The 17,251-nt window shown below is 28.8% G+C and overlaps 6 protein-coding genes across 6 annotated transcripts in view; 2 read left to right on the top strand and 4 right to left on the bottom strand.

Moving 5' to 3' along the window:
• Positions 1-6,685, bottom strand: part of LOC113401143 (all trans-polyprenyl-diphosphate synthase PDSS1) — a 34,644-nt gene extending 27,959 nt beyond the window's left edge. The window contains exon 1 of the mRNA XM_026640905.2: positions 6,442-6,685. Coding sequence (XP_026496690.1) covers positions 6,442-6,591 — 150 coding nt within the window. The 5' untranslated portion in view covers positions 6,592-6,685. The remainder of the gene's footprint in view (positions 1-6,441) is intronic.
• LOC113401217 (signal recognition particle 19 kDa protein) overlaps positions 1-17,251 on the bottom strand; it is a 232,267-nt gene that overhangs the window by 198,650 nt on the left and 16,366 nt on the right. The gene's annotated exons all lie outside the window — the stretch shown is intronic.
• LOC113401145 (large ribosomal subunit protein bL32m) lies at positions 7,053-9,706 on the top strand. Its single transcript, XM_026640908.2, has 5 exons — positions 7,053-7,131; positions 7,409-7,499; positions 7,576-7,815; positions 7,991-8,121; positions 9,508-9,706. Exons 2-5 carry the CDS (start codon positions 7,415-7,417, stop codon positions 9,643-9,645), a joined length of 594 nt encoding a protein of 197 aa, XP_026496693.1. The 5' UTR covers positions 7,053-7,131; positions 7,409-7,414; the 3' UTR covers positions 9,646-9,706.
• Positions 9,474-11,342, bottom strand: Spn-f (spn-F). Its single transcript, XM_026640906.2, has 2 exons — positions 10,527-11,342; positions 9,474-10,294 (listed from the first exon to the last, which is right to left on the bottom strand). Exons 1-2 carry the CDS (start codon positions 11,266-11,268, stop codon positions 9,945-9,947), a joined length of 1,092 nt encoding a protein of 363 aa, XP_026496691.1. The 5' UTR covers positions 11,269-11,342; the 3' UTR covers positions 9,474-9,944.
• LOC113401218 (major facilitator superfamily domain-containing protein 9-like) lies at positions 14,097-16,162 on the top strand. The gene is made up of 5 exons (XM_026641041.2): positions 14,097-14,324; positions 14,623-14,754; positions 14,924-15,053; positions 15,130-15,348; positions 15,421-16,162. The coding sequence occupies exons 1-5, from the start codon at positions 14,283-14,285 to the stop codon at positions 16,119-16,121; spliced, it is 1,224 nt and encodes a 407-aa protein (XP_026496826.2). The 5' UTR covers positions 14,097-14,282; the 3' UTR covers positions 16,122-16,162.
• Positions 16,686-17,048, bottom strand: LOC113401181 (protein PET100 homolog, mitochondrial). Its single transcript, XM_026640993.2, has one exon. It carries the CDS (start codon positions 16,981-16,983, stop codon positions 16,765-16,767), a length of 219 nt encoding a protein of 72 aa, XP_026496778.2. The 5' UTR covers positions 16,984-17,048; the 3' UTR covers positions 16,686-16,764.

The raw sequence follows: 17,251 nt of genomic DNA, 5'->3' as shown, positions 1-17,251 counted from the left end.
TTTTTTAATTTTATAAATATAAAATAACACGGTAGAAATAATTATAAATATAATTATTCATCGTACGTAAACCTATTTTTTTATAATCTATTATTAAGCTTCCAAGTTGTATGATTGTGTCAAACACGCAGTTTGTTGCATTCATAATTATCTTTCGATGCCGACTAATGTATGAATAAATTTCCTGTTCGTGGATTAATTACCAGCAGTTAATTACCCTGCGGTTTTACCCGCGTTAAGATTGTATTATACATGGAATGATATAAAATCTTAAGAATTCATAACAATTACGGAAAGCAAAGCTTTTAATCATATATTAACGAAATGTCAAATGCTGAAAATTAATTTTAGATATTTTAATTACTTTATCAAGTGTCTGAAACAATACCGGTAATAGTTTTATTTTTATTTTTGGTTAGTTACCAAAAATAAAAATAACACTATTACCGGCCAATGACCACATTAGCTTAAGAAAGGTATTGATTTTGAAAACAGACAGGCAAATATTATTTATTCGCAAATAGATAAGTTACACATTAGTAAATGTGTACGTAATGCATACGTTTTTTTTTGCATAATAAATATCACAACAATTGCCATGAACCACCTATCAACAAGATTGTATTGCTATGTCAATATTGCAACTTTTGTAGTTGCAGCATTCACAGGCGCCTAATAATTTACAACGTAGAAGGTAATTTGATTGTATGCTGAATTTTAAATTTTAAATTTATTTACGATATGTTAATAGAATACTGAGCGAACCGTTACTGTCGACTACCGCCCTATAATAAAGCGTGTTAAACCACAGTAAGCCCTAGCATTTGGAAATAGCAATACGTTAATAACGTAAATGACGATGAGCATTGCCGCACGTAAAATTGCATGTGTCAGCCTCGACCGCACATAACAATTATTATTAATACGAGGTAGAAAGTGAGCGTACCAAATGCCCTGCGCTTCTAAAAATAGAAGTCAGAACAATTGACACGTCCGATTGATTGAATTAAATACTGCCACGACGTAATCACGCCAATTAGGACGTCGATAATTAATTTTCAAAACCTGATGTATTCATCTGTTTGCGGAAACATATTTTTATTACAACAACATTTTTATAACGACAATATTCAACATCATATACTTGGTATAGCTATTACCATCATTGTCAATATTTAACACAAAAGTCAGTTTTATTGGAAATTGAAAATAAAAAAAAGGAAGAAAACTCCAGGGAAAGACTTATTCAAAATGCACGCAAACTTTGTTGTTAAAAATAGACGCAAATGTGGTTTTAAACATTGTTTAGTTAAAAATTTAAATACTTACAGGAATATTACGTTAAAATGTTGTACGCAACCTAAGCCGCGAGAAAAAGATTTAAACGAGCGCATGCGCCAACTCAGATCAGAAATTAATACAGAATTTCTATTTTTGTAAAAGAGTTTTGTATCACAATTCAGCAAAACTATTATACTAGAAATAAAAAAAATTGTAACGTGCTTAAGTAAAAAATTAAACATTATCAAACACATGCGCAATTAACAAGAATACTAATTAATTAATAATTAATCATTCGCAGTGTCGTAACCGCATGACAAACTTGCACAATTACTCTTGATATTTGAAAAATATCAAGAGTAATTGTCGAAGGCCTTCAAGAATTACAAACAAAGTTCAATGTACTCTTATGTACTTTTACTCAAACACTTGGAACAGTTGTAAAAACTGTAGTAGTTACTAAAACTTTCATAAAATTTGATTGTTTATATTTGACTATTTGTATTAAATACTGAATATATTTGTAAGTTATTTTAATAATAAATGCGATTACTGACATACTTATTAAATGTAAATAGTAAACGACAAGGACGTTGAGGCGCAAAATATTATGGAAATAAGACGTTACGGTAGTTAAAAGCAATTTATTTTCTCTATTTTTTTAATCATCCTTGAAATTCTTGTCTGATAGTAAATATTTATGCAAGTCCATCACTTTATAGCAGTGCATCATAAAAATAATTGTTGGTCCATAAAAGGATGTGCTTTTTTTTACTTGCCATTGCTGTCATTATTTTGCATACCTGAATTAAAGTATTATTAATTTCACCGTGTAAAAATCTCTACATAGGTTCCGGGTAGGATGATGGAGTTGACATTTAAGAAAAAATCCCCGCACACTTTTTTAAAAATAATCGAGCAGGCGAATTTATTCGTGAGGAATAACGTTAAAGGGACTTCACATGCTAGGCATAATAAAGATAAATATAAATTCCTTATATTAATTAAATGATTTACATGTACGATAAATTACCGAAGTTGACGTGAAGCATTCGTGCGTATTGCTTTTTTAGCCTTTTTCTTTAATAACAATTCCGATATAAATATAGTCGGATAACACTGAAGGTCATAAAATATACAATACACAGAAGTATTTTAAAAAGGATAACCACTTTGTTCTGAATACATTAAAACATATATTTTAAAATCATATTAATATGACAAAGAGGTAAGCTTCGTTTATTGTTTATATTATTATTTTTCGGGATTCGAGCAAATCTAACAATCGAATTGTAATGGAATTAATATAATAATAGATTATTTTATAATATTAGATTATAGTTTTTTTAGATCTATACATAATTATATTAATGTGGTACAGGAATGAATTGTGTTCCAGGCTAAAGCGCCTGTACAAAAAATTTGATTTCTGATATATCCACTTAAAAGTTCATGAATATACAACATGTATCTTGTATAGAGAAGTAAACTGTAAACATTTTTTTGTTTACGATAATTAAATTACGATATTTTACACAGTATTGTAGTACAATTGATTATTTTACCAATCTTTCCATTAACGCTATAAAAATAGTCAGAAAAATTAAAGTTATTCTTTAAATCAATAAGACAACAAAGGAGGACAAAGACCAAACAACATCAAGGGTCAAAAATCAAGGCCGGATGTATTTCTCGAAGCCAAAGAAATAGTATTTTTATGAAAGGCGCAAATATTTTTTTTAAATCAACAACTTGAAGTCTTCTTCGACTCTTTACATTTCTTACAAAATATATATTATACATCTGACGTTAAACATTTATAATATTCATATGATAAATAAAAACGTACGTTTACTGTATTTTTACTTGTATTTCAACATTTCCATCCAACATAAAACATTTTAATATGCACAGCATCATTATTTATTCTTTAACGCAAATAATATTTATTTATTTGCCGAATAATGTGATGTTTTAGTCACTGAAATACATTTGATTTTTATATATAAATTTAACATAAAAAGTGTACAATTAAGTAACCATTTTCGATAATAGAGGATATTTTGGTTAGTTACTTAATTTACTACATTAAATGATGTTCTATGTGTATATAGAGAAACAAAAGGTTACTAGGACGGCGTTGCTTTTTTTTTTAAAAATAGTATATATTTATGAATAATAACGATTACTCACGTTTTATACAATATTTAAAAACATAAAAATTAAAATATACCTCGTTAGCGTAATGAATCAACAATGTAGCTTACTAAAGCCAGTTAACTGCAGTGATATTATACCTTACAAAACATGGAACGGTCACGCTCTCAAAATTATAGATACCTCGTTATAATACCTTATATTTATATATTAAACCTACAAATACAATCTTCCAAAATTAGATTGCCCTTTTTTCCCGTAATAATAAACTCAAACTATACTTTTATTCTAGTAACGTTGTCATAATGTTTTTAATAAATAATTTTATTACATTATTGTAACGTAATTTTAGAAAAAAATTTATACTTGTATTGAAGAACCCAGATCGAATAACTACAAAATATAAAATCTGGACAAGGCAAGCACCACTTTGTTTTCATGCTTAATTTATGTTTATAATTCACCTTTGCGGTGATATAAAACATCATTAGAAAATCTTCATGTTTTGTATATCACCCGGTCTGGAGCAGCATTTCGGAATAAGCTACTTTGTCTTATCAGAAAAGTAAGTTCTCGCAATTAGAAATTTACAGGTTATGATAGTATTATAAAGTAGAGAATATTTCGGCACCTCGTAAATATAACACTAGTTGCAAATAAAAAAACAATAGCTGCAGATATGAGAAACGAATAGAGTCTATCTATCTGGCATCATAGGCCCTGTAAACAGCAATTAATATTGTTTCTACTGACACTGATGAGTTCATTGTTTGCAAGAGTCGACCGGAGCACTCGCTTGCTCAATTATACCAGGCTAAACATTCTTGATTTCAAGGACGTTAAGTAACTAGTGAATTGGTGACCGCTTCCGAAGTAAATTCTGCGTATTATATTCAATTTATTTTATTATGAATTAGATTGGTAATTTTTGATTGAGATAAACTTAAGTTAGTTTGTAAAGAAGAATTATACAAAGGTGATGTCGAGGTAATACGCATATTTTTCTTTTACTTTTTAAAATATACCAAATAAGTTCCAGTTTCGAGACAATTGCGTGAAATTGGAATAAGTATTTCATATGAACATAACCAACTAGTACTTGCTCAGTAAGATTTACGTAAGTTATATTTAATCTATTCTTGGTCGCGATTAACAAACTGAATAATGTGATGAGTTATTGCGAAAATTTAAAATTTTGATTCATGAGGCAATAGAGAAACGCATCGACTCGCATATAGAATGGGATTCATTTGCATATCACACAATTATGTCTATAGAATTATACAAAGTAATTTTCTATTAACTACGTTACTTTTACATTTTAATCACGTAATTTGGGATCGAAAAGAGTGTTGTAAGTCCGAAATAACATATGCTACGAAGTGTATGTTGCTGCAAACTCTTATACAATGATGTCGACTGGACAAATAGTTATGTGTTCCGCATTTCTAGTAAGCATCATTTACGCAGGATGTTACGTGCTATACGATTTACTCGACCAATTCATATAGTTCAATAATAAACATGTTAGTATTGCTTGTACCTGTATTGCTTCGGACATAAAAACCATAACTCATTGGTTCAGCGTATTTAATAAATTGTTTTTAATTTAGGCAGTTTTATTCTCATAGATTTTATCGAAGAGTCAAAAGTTATTAGTTTTAAAAAATATATATTGAGTACCGCTCAGACTTACTTAGAAAAAATTGCAAAATGCTTTACTGCTTTTTCAGTTATAGCTCATTCTCAATAAGTCCTCCTTTGTGAATCTTTTAATAATAACATTTATGAGATTATTTGATTGTAAGTAAGTAAAATTTATTTTCATTTGAAGTGCGATTCCAAAAGGAACATCATGAGTGAACTTTGGTATTATGTTAAGAGTAAAGGATTGTTTTCGAATGATAATTCTAATGGTATAGGAGATCGATTTTAACGTCTAAAATGAGCATTAATAAAACAAGTTATCAGTTTAGAGCATTGCCATTTTTAATTTTACGATACTCACAACTTTCACTAACATGTTGCTAGTAAGAACTACATAATTTTTTTGTGACAATTAAGTAGTTTCTCTAATTTCGAATACTATCATCGAATTGGTGTGCGAAAGTTTTGGTTTTAAACGTTAATTAGAAATAACATAAATAGAAGTAATTAATTAATTTGCCGACTTTCATTGCCAGCGATTATGTACTAAACGAAAATTAGAACACAGGTTTGAAAAAAAACAACAATTTGCTTTCTGTTCAATATAAACTTTAAATTTTGATAGTTTACAGGAAAACTTTCATAATGGAATGGTGCTTAAAGTAGCAGAAATATTAATGTCATACCCACATAATTGTTGCTTAGAAAGTTTTGTGTGACTCGTCAAGATTTTACATTGCATGCTCGCACGCTGCGCGAGAAAGCACGACGCGTTGCGCGGCTCATGACCGCGCCGTTGAATCTCACGGCGCGGCCGCCTTCCAATAAACTTGTAATTCGTATCAATTACGTACTTTGACTCATATTTACAACCGTTCAGGAAATTGTAACTATTATGGACTCAAATTGATTAACGTTACAAATGAATTCCAAAATAATCTAGTTTATTACATATATAGAATTCTTACTAATTATTTGACGAAAGTAAGAGTTATGGGACAAGTGAAATTCACAAGGTAAACCCAACAAACCTGTGTCTCGTAATGACCTACTGGCCTCAGACTTGTGATGATTTCACTTTTAGTATTTTATTTATCGTATAAGATGTCGATGTTCTTTCAATTTATTTTATAATTTAAAAAAATGTATATAATTCAACTATATAGGTGGAACAGATCAGCTGACTTATAGGTTAATGTCATGCTGTTATGTAAAAAGGATTGTTGATGATGTCAAATTAGAAGCTCTTAATAACTTGAAAAAGTACTCATATTTTTGAACTTATATTCAATTTATAATGTTATTTAATGTTAAAGGTGGATATAGGATAAATAATAATTTAGAAAATTATCTAACCTGACAAGTTTTTCCAAATATCCGCAATGGAGATGGTCCGGGAGGTTTCAGTTTCACAAATACAGTCTGCCTTCGAACTTTAGGTCCGAATTGACACATTAACTTATCCTGAACACGAGCACAAAGCCTACTCGAACTTAAACACGCCATAGCTACAACTGCAACGGATCGCTTGAAGACATGAACTACATAACATACTTAGCACATAGCGATCGGCCTTTTCCTCCCCACTTTCGACAGCTGATTGTCAATCTTAGAAATAAATTAGTATTGCCAGGTAATTTTATTTCATACTCTTATAGTAGATTTACAGCAAAAATTCTGAAAATTGTGTTTGTTCTATAATTAGTATCATTTGTTTAGTATAATTAATAATATATGTTATGGCTTGTTTTTTGTAAATTTTGAAAACGAAATTTTGATGGACCACATTATAAAGATAGTCAAAAATCATCTGTTAATTTCATGCAATTAAAAACATAATATAATCAGTAATAGGTATTCAAATAAAAAAAAATAGCAACACCGTTTCTTCCAGGTCAAAGTCATAGGTATTAGGTACCATAACTCATAACTTTAGACATTGTTAAGATTCCATTCTCTTTGGATACTAAAAAATATAGGTTATGAGTAATCCCTTAAAAATATTAACTGTATAATTATATTAATAATTGAGTATTTTTCTACGAGGTAATACTAGTTTTTAAGCAACGAGGACTTCTTATTGTTAAATGAAATTAATGGTTAATCATATTAGGTTATAAACATTGGTATTAAGTTTCTTATTTATTTGTATCTTATGAACGCCGCAGTCATGAGAAAATTAGTATTTTTTTAAAATTGATTATTATTATATCATCAGAAAATTAATTTATTTGATATAATTTTATTTACAGTTTCCACAAATGTGTTCTTATTTATAACACTGTAAAAAAATCTACTTTTAAATAAAAAAATACGTTTTCAGGTCAAAATGATTCCTCGTCTCACATATGTAATCAATATTTTGAAAAATTTAGAGAGAAACATCATACAATCATTTGGTTATCCTCCAAAAGGTATGTTAAATCAGTATAATTTAAAGTATCCCTATTTTCGGGAAATTCTCATACTATTCTTGTTATTTTCTTTTAGAACTGGCCTTAGCTTATGCTCATCAGAAGCAAGTACCGCGTCAATCGACTAAATTTACTCTGAAAGATCTTGTTGGAGATGGTATTTTGCTAGCCGTACCAAAGTTTAGACGGACTGTAGAAAAAAGGTGGAAAAGGAAGTTTGGAAGCCCAGATTATGTTTGGAAAATGCTTGTACCGAAAACCAACATAGCCATATGTAATGAATGTGGACATCACCATGAGCGTGGACGCCTTTGTGGTATATTTATCAAATATCATTTAAAAAAATATTTTTTCTTCATTTTAAATATATGATTATAATCATGTATGAATATAAGAAATATAAAATCAATGTGATTGCCATATTGTGACTATATTTATATTCAGTAGCATTTACGTTTACCTTACCATTAAAATCTAATCTCATTTTTTAGGAAATTGCTACAAAAGAATAGAAACTGAAACAAAGGAAATTCAAGCTAAAATTGAGGAGAAACTGGGAAATAATAAACCTATTGAAAATGATGTTATTGTATTATATGATGGAGAAAAACTTCCTGATGAGGTAATTAGGATTACATATTCCAGTAATAGATTTTAAAAAGTAAATAAAGCCCATTCAATAATTTATAAAATAGTAGAATTTGCCTAATGATGAATTCTTATTGAAAATCCTGTTTGAACCTAATCCATCAGATTAATATATTGTGGCTGATTTGCTAATAGTTCTGCTAATTTATACACTAGATTCTGTTCTTGATTAATATATCTTTATTTGTAATATAGACTCTTTCACTATTTATATACACTTAAGTTTTACTTTCAAAGTTTTAATTGATAATTAATCTTTGAAAGTCAAATTTAAGTGGGTATAATACTTCAAATCCATAATGGATATTATAAATTATAAAAGATCTTGATCAAGGATAACACATATATTTAATGTCAAATGTAGAATAATCTTCTCAATGTTCATGTATTTATAATTGGGTTTTATTAACTGCCCAGACGAAACACATAAGTAAATTTGCATATTATTCTTGTGTAGTATGATGGAATAAGTTCTCTTTAAGAGTAGAGATCTCTTTTCCGGAAGTAATATATATGTCGCAGGCAAGTAGCTCAATTCATTGGATGGCTAATTAGCCATCCAATGAAATGCCTAGCCACTTTACTATATGGTGCTGTTCATTTGGCGGCCTGACTGTTAATCAGCCAATTCATTTCCGTTCATAGAAGAGGGTTTTGACTTTTGATTGAAAATTAACTCAAAACTGACTATTTTAACTGTGACTCTATGTGGTCTTGTCGGCCTTACCCCTAGTGTTTTTTAAGAAACCGAAGGCGGGAAGGGGGTGCTGCACATCCCGTAACGCCGTAGACTACTGAGTTTCTAAATTGTGGATAAAATTTTAAGGTTAGAATTGTAAAATGAGTTTTTTGCCAATATCTCAAGAACCAAGCAAAATCACATGATGGGAATGGTACCGGGGGATAGGGAGAATAGACCCCCTCCTGCACCCGATTACTTAACCGCAAATATATAAATATTTTTATTTACATGAGAGTCCCTATTCTATGAATGGAAGATGTATTAGTCAGTGTCATTCAGGAGTTTGATTGAACAGCGCCCTTTAGTAAAGTGTCTAGGCTGTCAATTAAATGGCTAATTTAACCAGTTGACTGTGACATATAAATATATGTATATATATATATGTATATAAAGTCAAAGTTTGAACATGACATTTACTTCTGTCACATATTCAAAAGAGTATATGGCAAATTTATTATCATCTTTTAAGTTTGAATAAAAATATCACAAATGAAGTTGTTTATTTTAAAATCTTAATCAATAGCAATGAATTATCAAGCATATGAAGTTACAGGACATATATATGGAACCATACAAATCACCAATTTTGTAAACATTTTTTTTTTCATTCTATTATAGACTAAAGAATTCTGGCAAGGAAAGAGAATTGTTGAAATGAAAAAAGAAAGACCACAATGGTTTAGTAAGAATCTTCTGCAGAAAACAACCCAGCAGCCTTCAGATTCTAAAGATGTGAAACCTACTGACTTAGCTTAGGTTTGTCTTTTATTATAAGTTTAGAAAGTCAATAAATAATGTATTCTAGAACCAGATATAACATGCTATTTATTTCATTTTTAAAAATATTCCTTTTAAGCCAACCTTTTTCCAGGCATGAGTATTTTCAAATATTCATAATAATGGAAATTCAAAACCTGTTATTAAAAATAATGCAGACATACAAATTCCCTTACTAGAATAGTTTATTAATAATTTGTAATTTTTATGTAAAATATAAATTAAGCAGTTATTTACAAATTAAAACAATACAAATACATATACTTTATATGGAGTTTTTAAATAATATTATCAAATGAATCAGGTAAAGTATCTAAGTTATCTATAGAATCAGCTTCATTATCATTACCAACAAAATGACTCTCTACATGTGATTGAAAATCTGTAAAAACGGTTTCCTTTTGAAATTTTTCTCCACACATAGGACACATCTTGTCATATGGTTCTGAATTGATTTCTTGTGCAGAACTTATTTTATTTATGGATGTATTTTCATCTTCAAAATCATTGTTATATGAAATTGAATTCAATTGTTTTTCATATAAAAGACTTTCACTTGTCTCTGTTTCTTTATTTGCATAACTTGTTTTTGATTTATTTTCTAGACACGTTGGGCAATTGAGGCCATCTAAAAAAAAATTCAGATGTTTATTTTAGATTATTATTCTAATGATCTTCTAATCAAACTATTATCAAGAAGTTGGCATACTATTAATTTTTTTAAATATTTATATAATATTTAAAATATGTTTAAATATATCAAATATAATGATTAATATTTTACAAACTTATATAGAACATTACAATAACAGTGTTTATAATTATATTTAAGGTAATAAAATATTATTGTTACCGCCTACCTTTCATTAGAGTTTCTATTCTTGAGACAACAATTTTTAAATCTTTTTCTTGTTGAGATAGTTCTTTTTTGAGACTTTGTAATTTTTCAGTTTGGCTATGAATTTCCTTAAGTGAATCTGTAGCAGGGTCTTCCATATAAGTAAATCCTATAGAATCCACATTCAAAATATTATCATCTTCGTCTTGAAGCTGAGCCATCTGTTCATATTGCTCTACTAATTGTGACTTTTCTTGAATGTAACTATTTATTAATTTCAAAGATATTTCTTCTAAACTTGAATCTGAATATTTTTCTTGAGATTGAGAATTATATTTAGGAGTACTATGAATATAGGTGTTAGTACGAACTAGAGGTTGTTTGGTATGATCATTTATTGCTTTATCTGAACCTTTTAAAGAGGATAACTTATTCCACAAATTTTTGTTTTCACAAGAAACCATAAATACGTGATGAAGTAACTGAGACTTTTGTTTTTTTAGTTCTGCAATTTTTAATTGTAAGGACAGTTTTTCATCTTCTTGCAAAGGCGTATAAGGTGATTTATCTCTAGCTTTCGTTGTGTCAAGTTTTAGTCGCATGTTATCAGTTTCGAGAGTATTTATTCTACGTTGAAGCAACAAGCACCTATCTCGCATAGCATGAAGCGCTAATTCATGAACACTAACATTGTTATAATCGGCTTTGATTGTTGTCTGGTACGTTGAATCGTTGTTGAAGCTGACTATTGAAGAAGAGTCCATGGTTATATCTTATACAATGTTTAGAATAATAATAATAAAATTATAAATAAGATCAAACTAATCCGACTAAAGAATTTTACTTCATAACTTGACTATTGAGTGCTGACTGCTGACACTTGACAATGACATAACATCTACAATTCTAGCTAGCTCAAATAAAAAATTAAAAATCTACAAAATTTTTGCAAGATCATCTTCAAGGTGATATATTGCTAATTACTTTTTTAATGTAAGAGATAATTTAATTTTTATGACAAATTCAATGTTTTAGTAATATGATTTCTGACACGTTTTTTGGAAGCTTTATTTTTGATTTATTTCATAGTTCTCTTAAGAGGACAGTCCTTGCGGAACGCCTAAATAGCGCTTACTATTTTCGAAATATCTTAAAACTGGAGCATTGATTATGGATGAAAAAAAACATTCAGTATCTTAATAGATATATCTCAAGTTTCACCGCATGATATTTATAAAATTTGTATTAATAACTCAGTAAATTCATCGTCAACATCACTCCAAACACTGAAATCGACCTTTTCTATTAACGTTTTTTAAGCTATTTAGCTGCTAGTTTATACATGTATTTTTGATTAAATAGGGACACAAAAGTGTAAATAACAAGTTCACCGTGTTAAATTTCTATTATATCACATAATATTATAGTAATTTTTATTTAAATATTGCTTACTTTTTGGCATTCGTCGTCCATACTTTTTAGTATGGAGAAAATCATTTGACGGTTTTGACTTATTATTCGACATCGCTGTCAATAAATTTTCAGTCCCTCCCCAGATCTCAAGGTGGAAGCACGTCAGTTTTTATTTCGAGCCGAGTCTTATAATTTCGCGAATCGTCTACGCACACATAGACAAGTCAGCATAAGGGTGGGGCGCGAGTGTCGTGGGATGCAATTGTTAATTTTTAATTTTCAAGATTTATCGACTATTAGTCAAGTCACATATTATTAAGTTAGTTCTTTGATAAATAAATATTTTTGTAATAATTAATAAAAATTTAACGATTTTAATTGGCTTTTTAATTACCCTGTATGAATCAACCCGGTGGCGTACGAATTTACCGCATTTACTGTACGAACGTACCCCTACCATACCAATACGTGGGGTACATTCGTACAATTATTTTATGTAGAAAAAAGCCTATAACCCTTTAAACTTTTGTCATAATAGTTTTGGACTTTTTTGTAACAAACTATAATATATTTGTTACACTTAAGCTCATAAACTAGGTAAATACGACAATTAATCACATCGTAAAAAAATATAATCTGAAAAGTGTACGAAGGGTAAGTATTTTCCCCTAATGTCGAATTAAAAGTACAAAATTCTAAGGATGAACATAGTGAATACCCGAATGAACCTGAATGTAATGTAATTTTTGCACTATCCTGCTTATTTTTTCTCTAAATACGAAATTTAAAACAAACGCCAACTCATACCCAAACTCATGTCGTTTAGTTCGTCTGCTTAATTCCTAATTATTTAAATTCTTAATTACAATAGTGCATAGTGCTAAGCAAAAACGGTTGATATACATTCCATTTTGTACTGATGCTATACTTAGTTAGTACCTTTCAGGACCAGATACCGTCAGCGGGCCGCCCGCCTGATTTTTGTGTAATATAAAATAATTTTAATTGACTTGTTTAACCAAGAAGATTTATGTCTTTAGTTTTTAGTTAATTAAAAAAAAAACTGATTAATATTTACCTCCATTATTTTTATTTATAAAATTTAAGTAAGTGATTATTTAATGTGTCTTAATGCCCTAATTCGTTATACCTACCAACCTTAAAATATCCAGAAAATAATAATTTAGTTAGAGGAGAGCAGTAGAATCAATAAAAATCATAATGTATATGAGGCATCTTAATGCACTCTGACCGCATCCTATGCTAACAAATAATTTATAATTGTGTTTGCGAGTGACAACCTTATAGCTAATACATTACTCATAAATAAATGTATTTTTATAAATCCTACGTTATGAACGCGCAATGAAAATTTAATTTATTCGTTGCAACGAAAACAAGCAACTAATTGTCTAGGGGGTGCGTACGATACACTGCACAATGCAAGTGTATTATTGGGAAGTACCTATGTGTGTGTTCTAAAATAAATTCCCACGCTTACAAACTATGCTCTTAAGTTGGTGGGGAAGATAATTTTATACATACTTTTTTTCTATTTTATCTTTTAGTTTATGTGTGCGTGTCATTTTTTATCTTTCTGTTTGTACGTTTAAATTTAGTTTGTTTTTAATTTATAAAATATAACCCTCAAGTTTCAATATTTTAACTTTTTATTTTATACTTTCAGATTAGTTATTCATTCATCGACTTTAGAAAAAATATATTCGTCCTGCTTTACCCTTTAATTATACATATAATATGATCAAAGGGTAAAGCAGAAGCAGGTAAGAAAAATACTACATATATATAGTAAAACTAAAAAGTAACAAAAAGCAATTTGATCGAACAATAAAGAACAGTTAACTACAAAATAGTTGAAATTGCAAATATATATAAATATATTTCAAACATTCGCTAGCCTAACGTGTATTGCCTTAAGATTTGAAATTCACTTATGGGTCAACAACTTGTGCTGCGACAATAACTATCAATAAATATAATATAATAATACGTAATAATTTTATTAACATAAGAATTGATAAAATTAAGTGCTTAAATATATACAAATATGAATTAAAAATATTTACTGTATAAATCTTAATAATTGGTATTTGATGAATTTATGTGTCAAAATTTATCAGAACGAAAACACAAAACGTCGCTGTCAACGTCGAATGTCATTTGAATCGAAGAATAATAATTTATAAATAATAATGATAACACTTTTTTTTACCAAATTTAGTTTATTGAATCGAATGCACAACATTGAACACGTTTAAATGTCAGCATATGAAATGAATAACCTGTTACTTATGTCACAAATCAACTTGGAAATGTAGTGTGCTTTTAATATAATCAATTAAAGATGTCTTATACAATTCCTCTTTTAAAATTTGTGGCTTTTTTGGTATGCATTTTTTTTAATAAATAGAAATTGGTAATAAATACACAAAAGAATAAGATTTTTGATTAGATTTATTCAAATTTTTTTCTCTCGGATTCTTCTTCAAAACTTAATGAACAATTTATTAAGTTTGGAGACTGTGTCCTTAAAATGCAAATGACTGACAATAAAATGATAAAATTATTATCCCGAGAAGCTTTTTAATGAATAAGCACAAACATAATTTAAAAAAAAATATATATATATATATATTTTTAATTAATTATGGTTATATATTAAATTAATATAAATAAATTTTCAGGACTTGCTAGCAGTAGGTCTGATAGTGCCATTAATTCCTAACCATGTACGTCAAATGGGTGGTAATCACATTTACATTGGTCTTCTTGGTTCAATTTATGCAGGTTTTCAGCTAGGGTCAGGTCCCTTAATTGTAAGTATTGACATAACTATTTAAAATGTTTTAAAATAATAAACATCCATCCATATAATAAAAATTTAAGGAGAAATATAAAATGCTTATATAAATGAGATATGTTTGCATAATATAAATTATTTGTTGTTTTTACAAGCTTTTACTTCTAATATATTATTGCTTTCAGGGCAGCCTAAGTGATATAAGAGGCCGCAAAGAAATACTTATCTTAACATTATTGGTATGTAGTATAGCTTATTTGATACTAGGACTTACAAATTCAATTGCAGTTATCTTGATAGTAAGAGCAGTTCTGGGTGAGTCATATTTAAATATATAGGTATAATTTCAATCAATCACCCACATCTTTATCAATGCAATGTTATTTTTTAGGTTTATTTAAACAAACACAGCTATTGACAAAAGCTCTAGTACCAGATTTTGAGAAAAATGAAAGAAAGCAGTCTAATATTTATGGAAAAATGGCTGCTATATCAGGAATGGGAATAACACTAGGGCCCGTTATTGGTGGACACATTGTTGAAGATTACCCTATACATGGATTCAGTTTTATTGGTGGAGTTGTGAGCATTTGTTTTTTAATTAATGCAGGTTAGTTATTTTTAATATAGAACATATGTATCGTTGGATAATTGTCTTGTTTTAATAAAAAAAATGTTTCAGGTCTTGCAATGCTACTACCAAATGTTAATACACCTGCCAAAAGGAAGCCTGACAAAAGCTCATCACAAAATGTTTTTTCCACTTTGTTATCTTGTACAAAACAATCTTTTGTAGAATTGTCAAAAGTGAAATGGTCAAAGTATTGGACAATATTTATGTTTCAAGCTTCTAATAGTTTTGCTATGGGAGTCTACTATTCTAGTTATGCACTTTACTTAAAAACTCAATTTGGCCTCACTCCTAAACATATTGGCTATGTAGTTTCGGTACAAGGAGTCATAGGTGCATTATCTAGTTTTCTTATTGGCTACATAAACAGTTTTTATGGTCATGATGAGGGCTATACCTTAAGAAATTACCATGTATTTCTCCTTACTACTTTATCATTGCTAGGAATATGTTTATCCTTCAATGTTATTATGTATTCTATTTTATTAATTCCATTAGCTATAGGTAATGCAGTAGGCAGATTGGTAACACTAGAAATGGTATTGAAGAGAAGTCATGGGGATCATAGAGGAACTTTGATAGGTGCCTCAAACAGTGTTAGGTCTCTGTCCGGGGTAGTTGCACCAATAATTGCAGGGATGGTCGGGGAATTTCTTGGTGTAGAATATGTTTTATATCCTTCATTCTTATCTTTATTAGTGGGACTAATAATAAGTTATCAGTACAAAAATAGACATATGAAATTCGATTAATGGTTTTTGTATCATATATTTTGTGATGGTCATTTAATTATTGTTATTAAAATGTTTATAACATGTTGTTCATATTTTTATTTAATTGGTATCACTCATTACAGTCAGTCATTATGTGAGTACATATTCTTATAACAGAGGTCATTATAAAGCACCTTTTCAAAATTTTAGGCAATGGTTGTAATGTAATCCACATTATACCTTTATTTACCATAACTTAGTAAAATAATTTTAATTATAAAGTTGAATGAGAGAAGTTTACTAGTATAGCTTAAAGGTGGCAATAAATCTAATTATACCTCTTCAAATGATTGGAAAACAGTAATTAATATCTTTTTTATTATTTAAGATAGTAAATAATTATGAAATTCACTATCTAGAGTGACAACTTGCAAAATGTTTTATAGTTTTTTCAATTCTAGAAACTATGACAATGTCATTGCAAAATTGCACGCAACAAAATACTTAGCTCATTTTATTACATTTATACAAGAATTTACTGGTGATACTACCATTAGAAAGGGAAAGGAAATGTTTTTTAATGTTAATTAAAATAAAAGTAAGTTTCAATTGTTAATTACTCTAATTAAATATTTACAAAATTACCTATTTTTATAAAATTTTAAAATAATCATGTTGATATTTACTCTCCTTCAATTGATCTCATCTGTTTCCTTTTCATATCCTGTATTAACTTCTGTATAGCTTCTCGATCCTGCTTATTTTCTGGTGGAAATATTTGGCGTTTAGTATTAGTTACCCATTCCTCGAAATAGGTTGGTTGGTTAAAGAAAAAAAATAGAGCAACTGGGAATGACGTGTACATAGCCATTCTGCCGACTTCTAATTTCCAATTGCCCATTTTAATTTAACGTTATAAATGCTTTAAATTGTAGTTTTTATAACGTTAACTATTAGTATTAATATTAACTTTAATGTCAATACTTTAAAATATCAAAGTGACATTTTGGAACATCAGAGTTATCCAATTGTCAACTTGACAAATAATATTTTTTTATTTTATGTATTAACAGCTTTGGATAAAAGTCGTAGACTTTAAATGACTGAAATCAAATTTTATCGGTGTTTTATAGAAAATAAACGTAAAGTAATGCTCAGCGAAATTTATA

The sequence above is a fragment of the Vanessa tameamea genome, chromosome 7 (assembly GCF_037043105.1).
Source record: "Vanessa tameamea isolate UH-Manoa-2023 chromosome 7, ilVanTame1 primary haplotype, whole genome shotgun sequence".
NCBI classification, from domain to species: domain Eukaryota; kingdom Metazoa; phylum Arthropoda; class Insecta; order Lepidoptera; family Nymphalidae; genus Vanessa; species Vanessa tameamea.
Note: the sequence above shows the minus strand (reverse complement) of the source record. Positions and strands in the feature narration are given on the sequence as shown.

Coding starts and splice junctions, on each gene's coding strand:
- LOC113401181 (XM_026640993.2), bottom strand. CDS start 16,983: ATGGGCAATTGGAAATTAGAAGTCGGCAGAATGGCTATGTACACGTCA.
- LOC113401218 (XM_026641041.2), top strand. CDS start 14,283: ATGTCTTATACAATTCCTCTTTTAAAATTTGTGGCTTTTTTG. Junction 14,325..14,622: donor TAAAATTTGTGGCTTTTTTG/GTATGCATTTTT, acceptor ATAAATTTTCAG/GACTTGCTAGCAGTAGGTCT. Junction 14,755..14,923: donor TAGGGTCAGGTCCCTTAATT/GTAAGTATTGAC, acceptor TATTGCTTTCAG/GGCAGCCTAAGTGATATAAG.
- LOC113401145 (XM_026640908.2), top strand. CDS start 7,415: ATGATTCCTCGTCTCACATATGTAATCAATATTTTGAAAAATTTAGAG. Junction 7,500..7,575: donor ATTTGGTTATCCTCCAAAAG/GTATGTTAAATC, acceptor ATTTTCTTTTAG/AACTGGCCTTAGCTTATGCT. Junction 7,816..7,990: donor TGAGCGTGGACGCCTTTGTG/GTATATTTATCA, acceptor CTCATTTTTTAG/GAAATTGCTACAAAAGAATA.
- Spn-f (XM_026640906.2), bottom strand. CDS start 11,268: ATGGACTCTTCTTCAATAGTCAGCTTCAACAACGATTCAACGTACCAG. Junction 10,295..10,526: donor AATAGAAACTCTAATGAAAG/GTAGGCGGTAAC, acceptor ATTTTTTTTTAG/ATGGCCTCAATTGCCCAACG.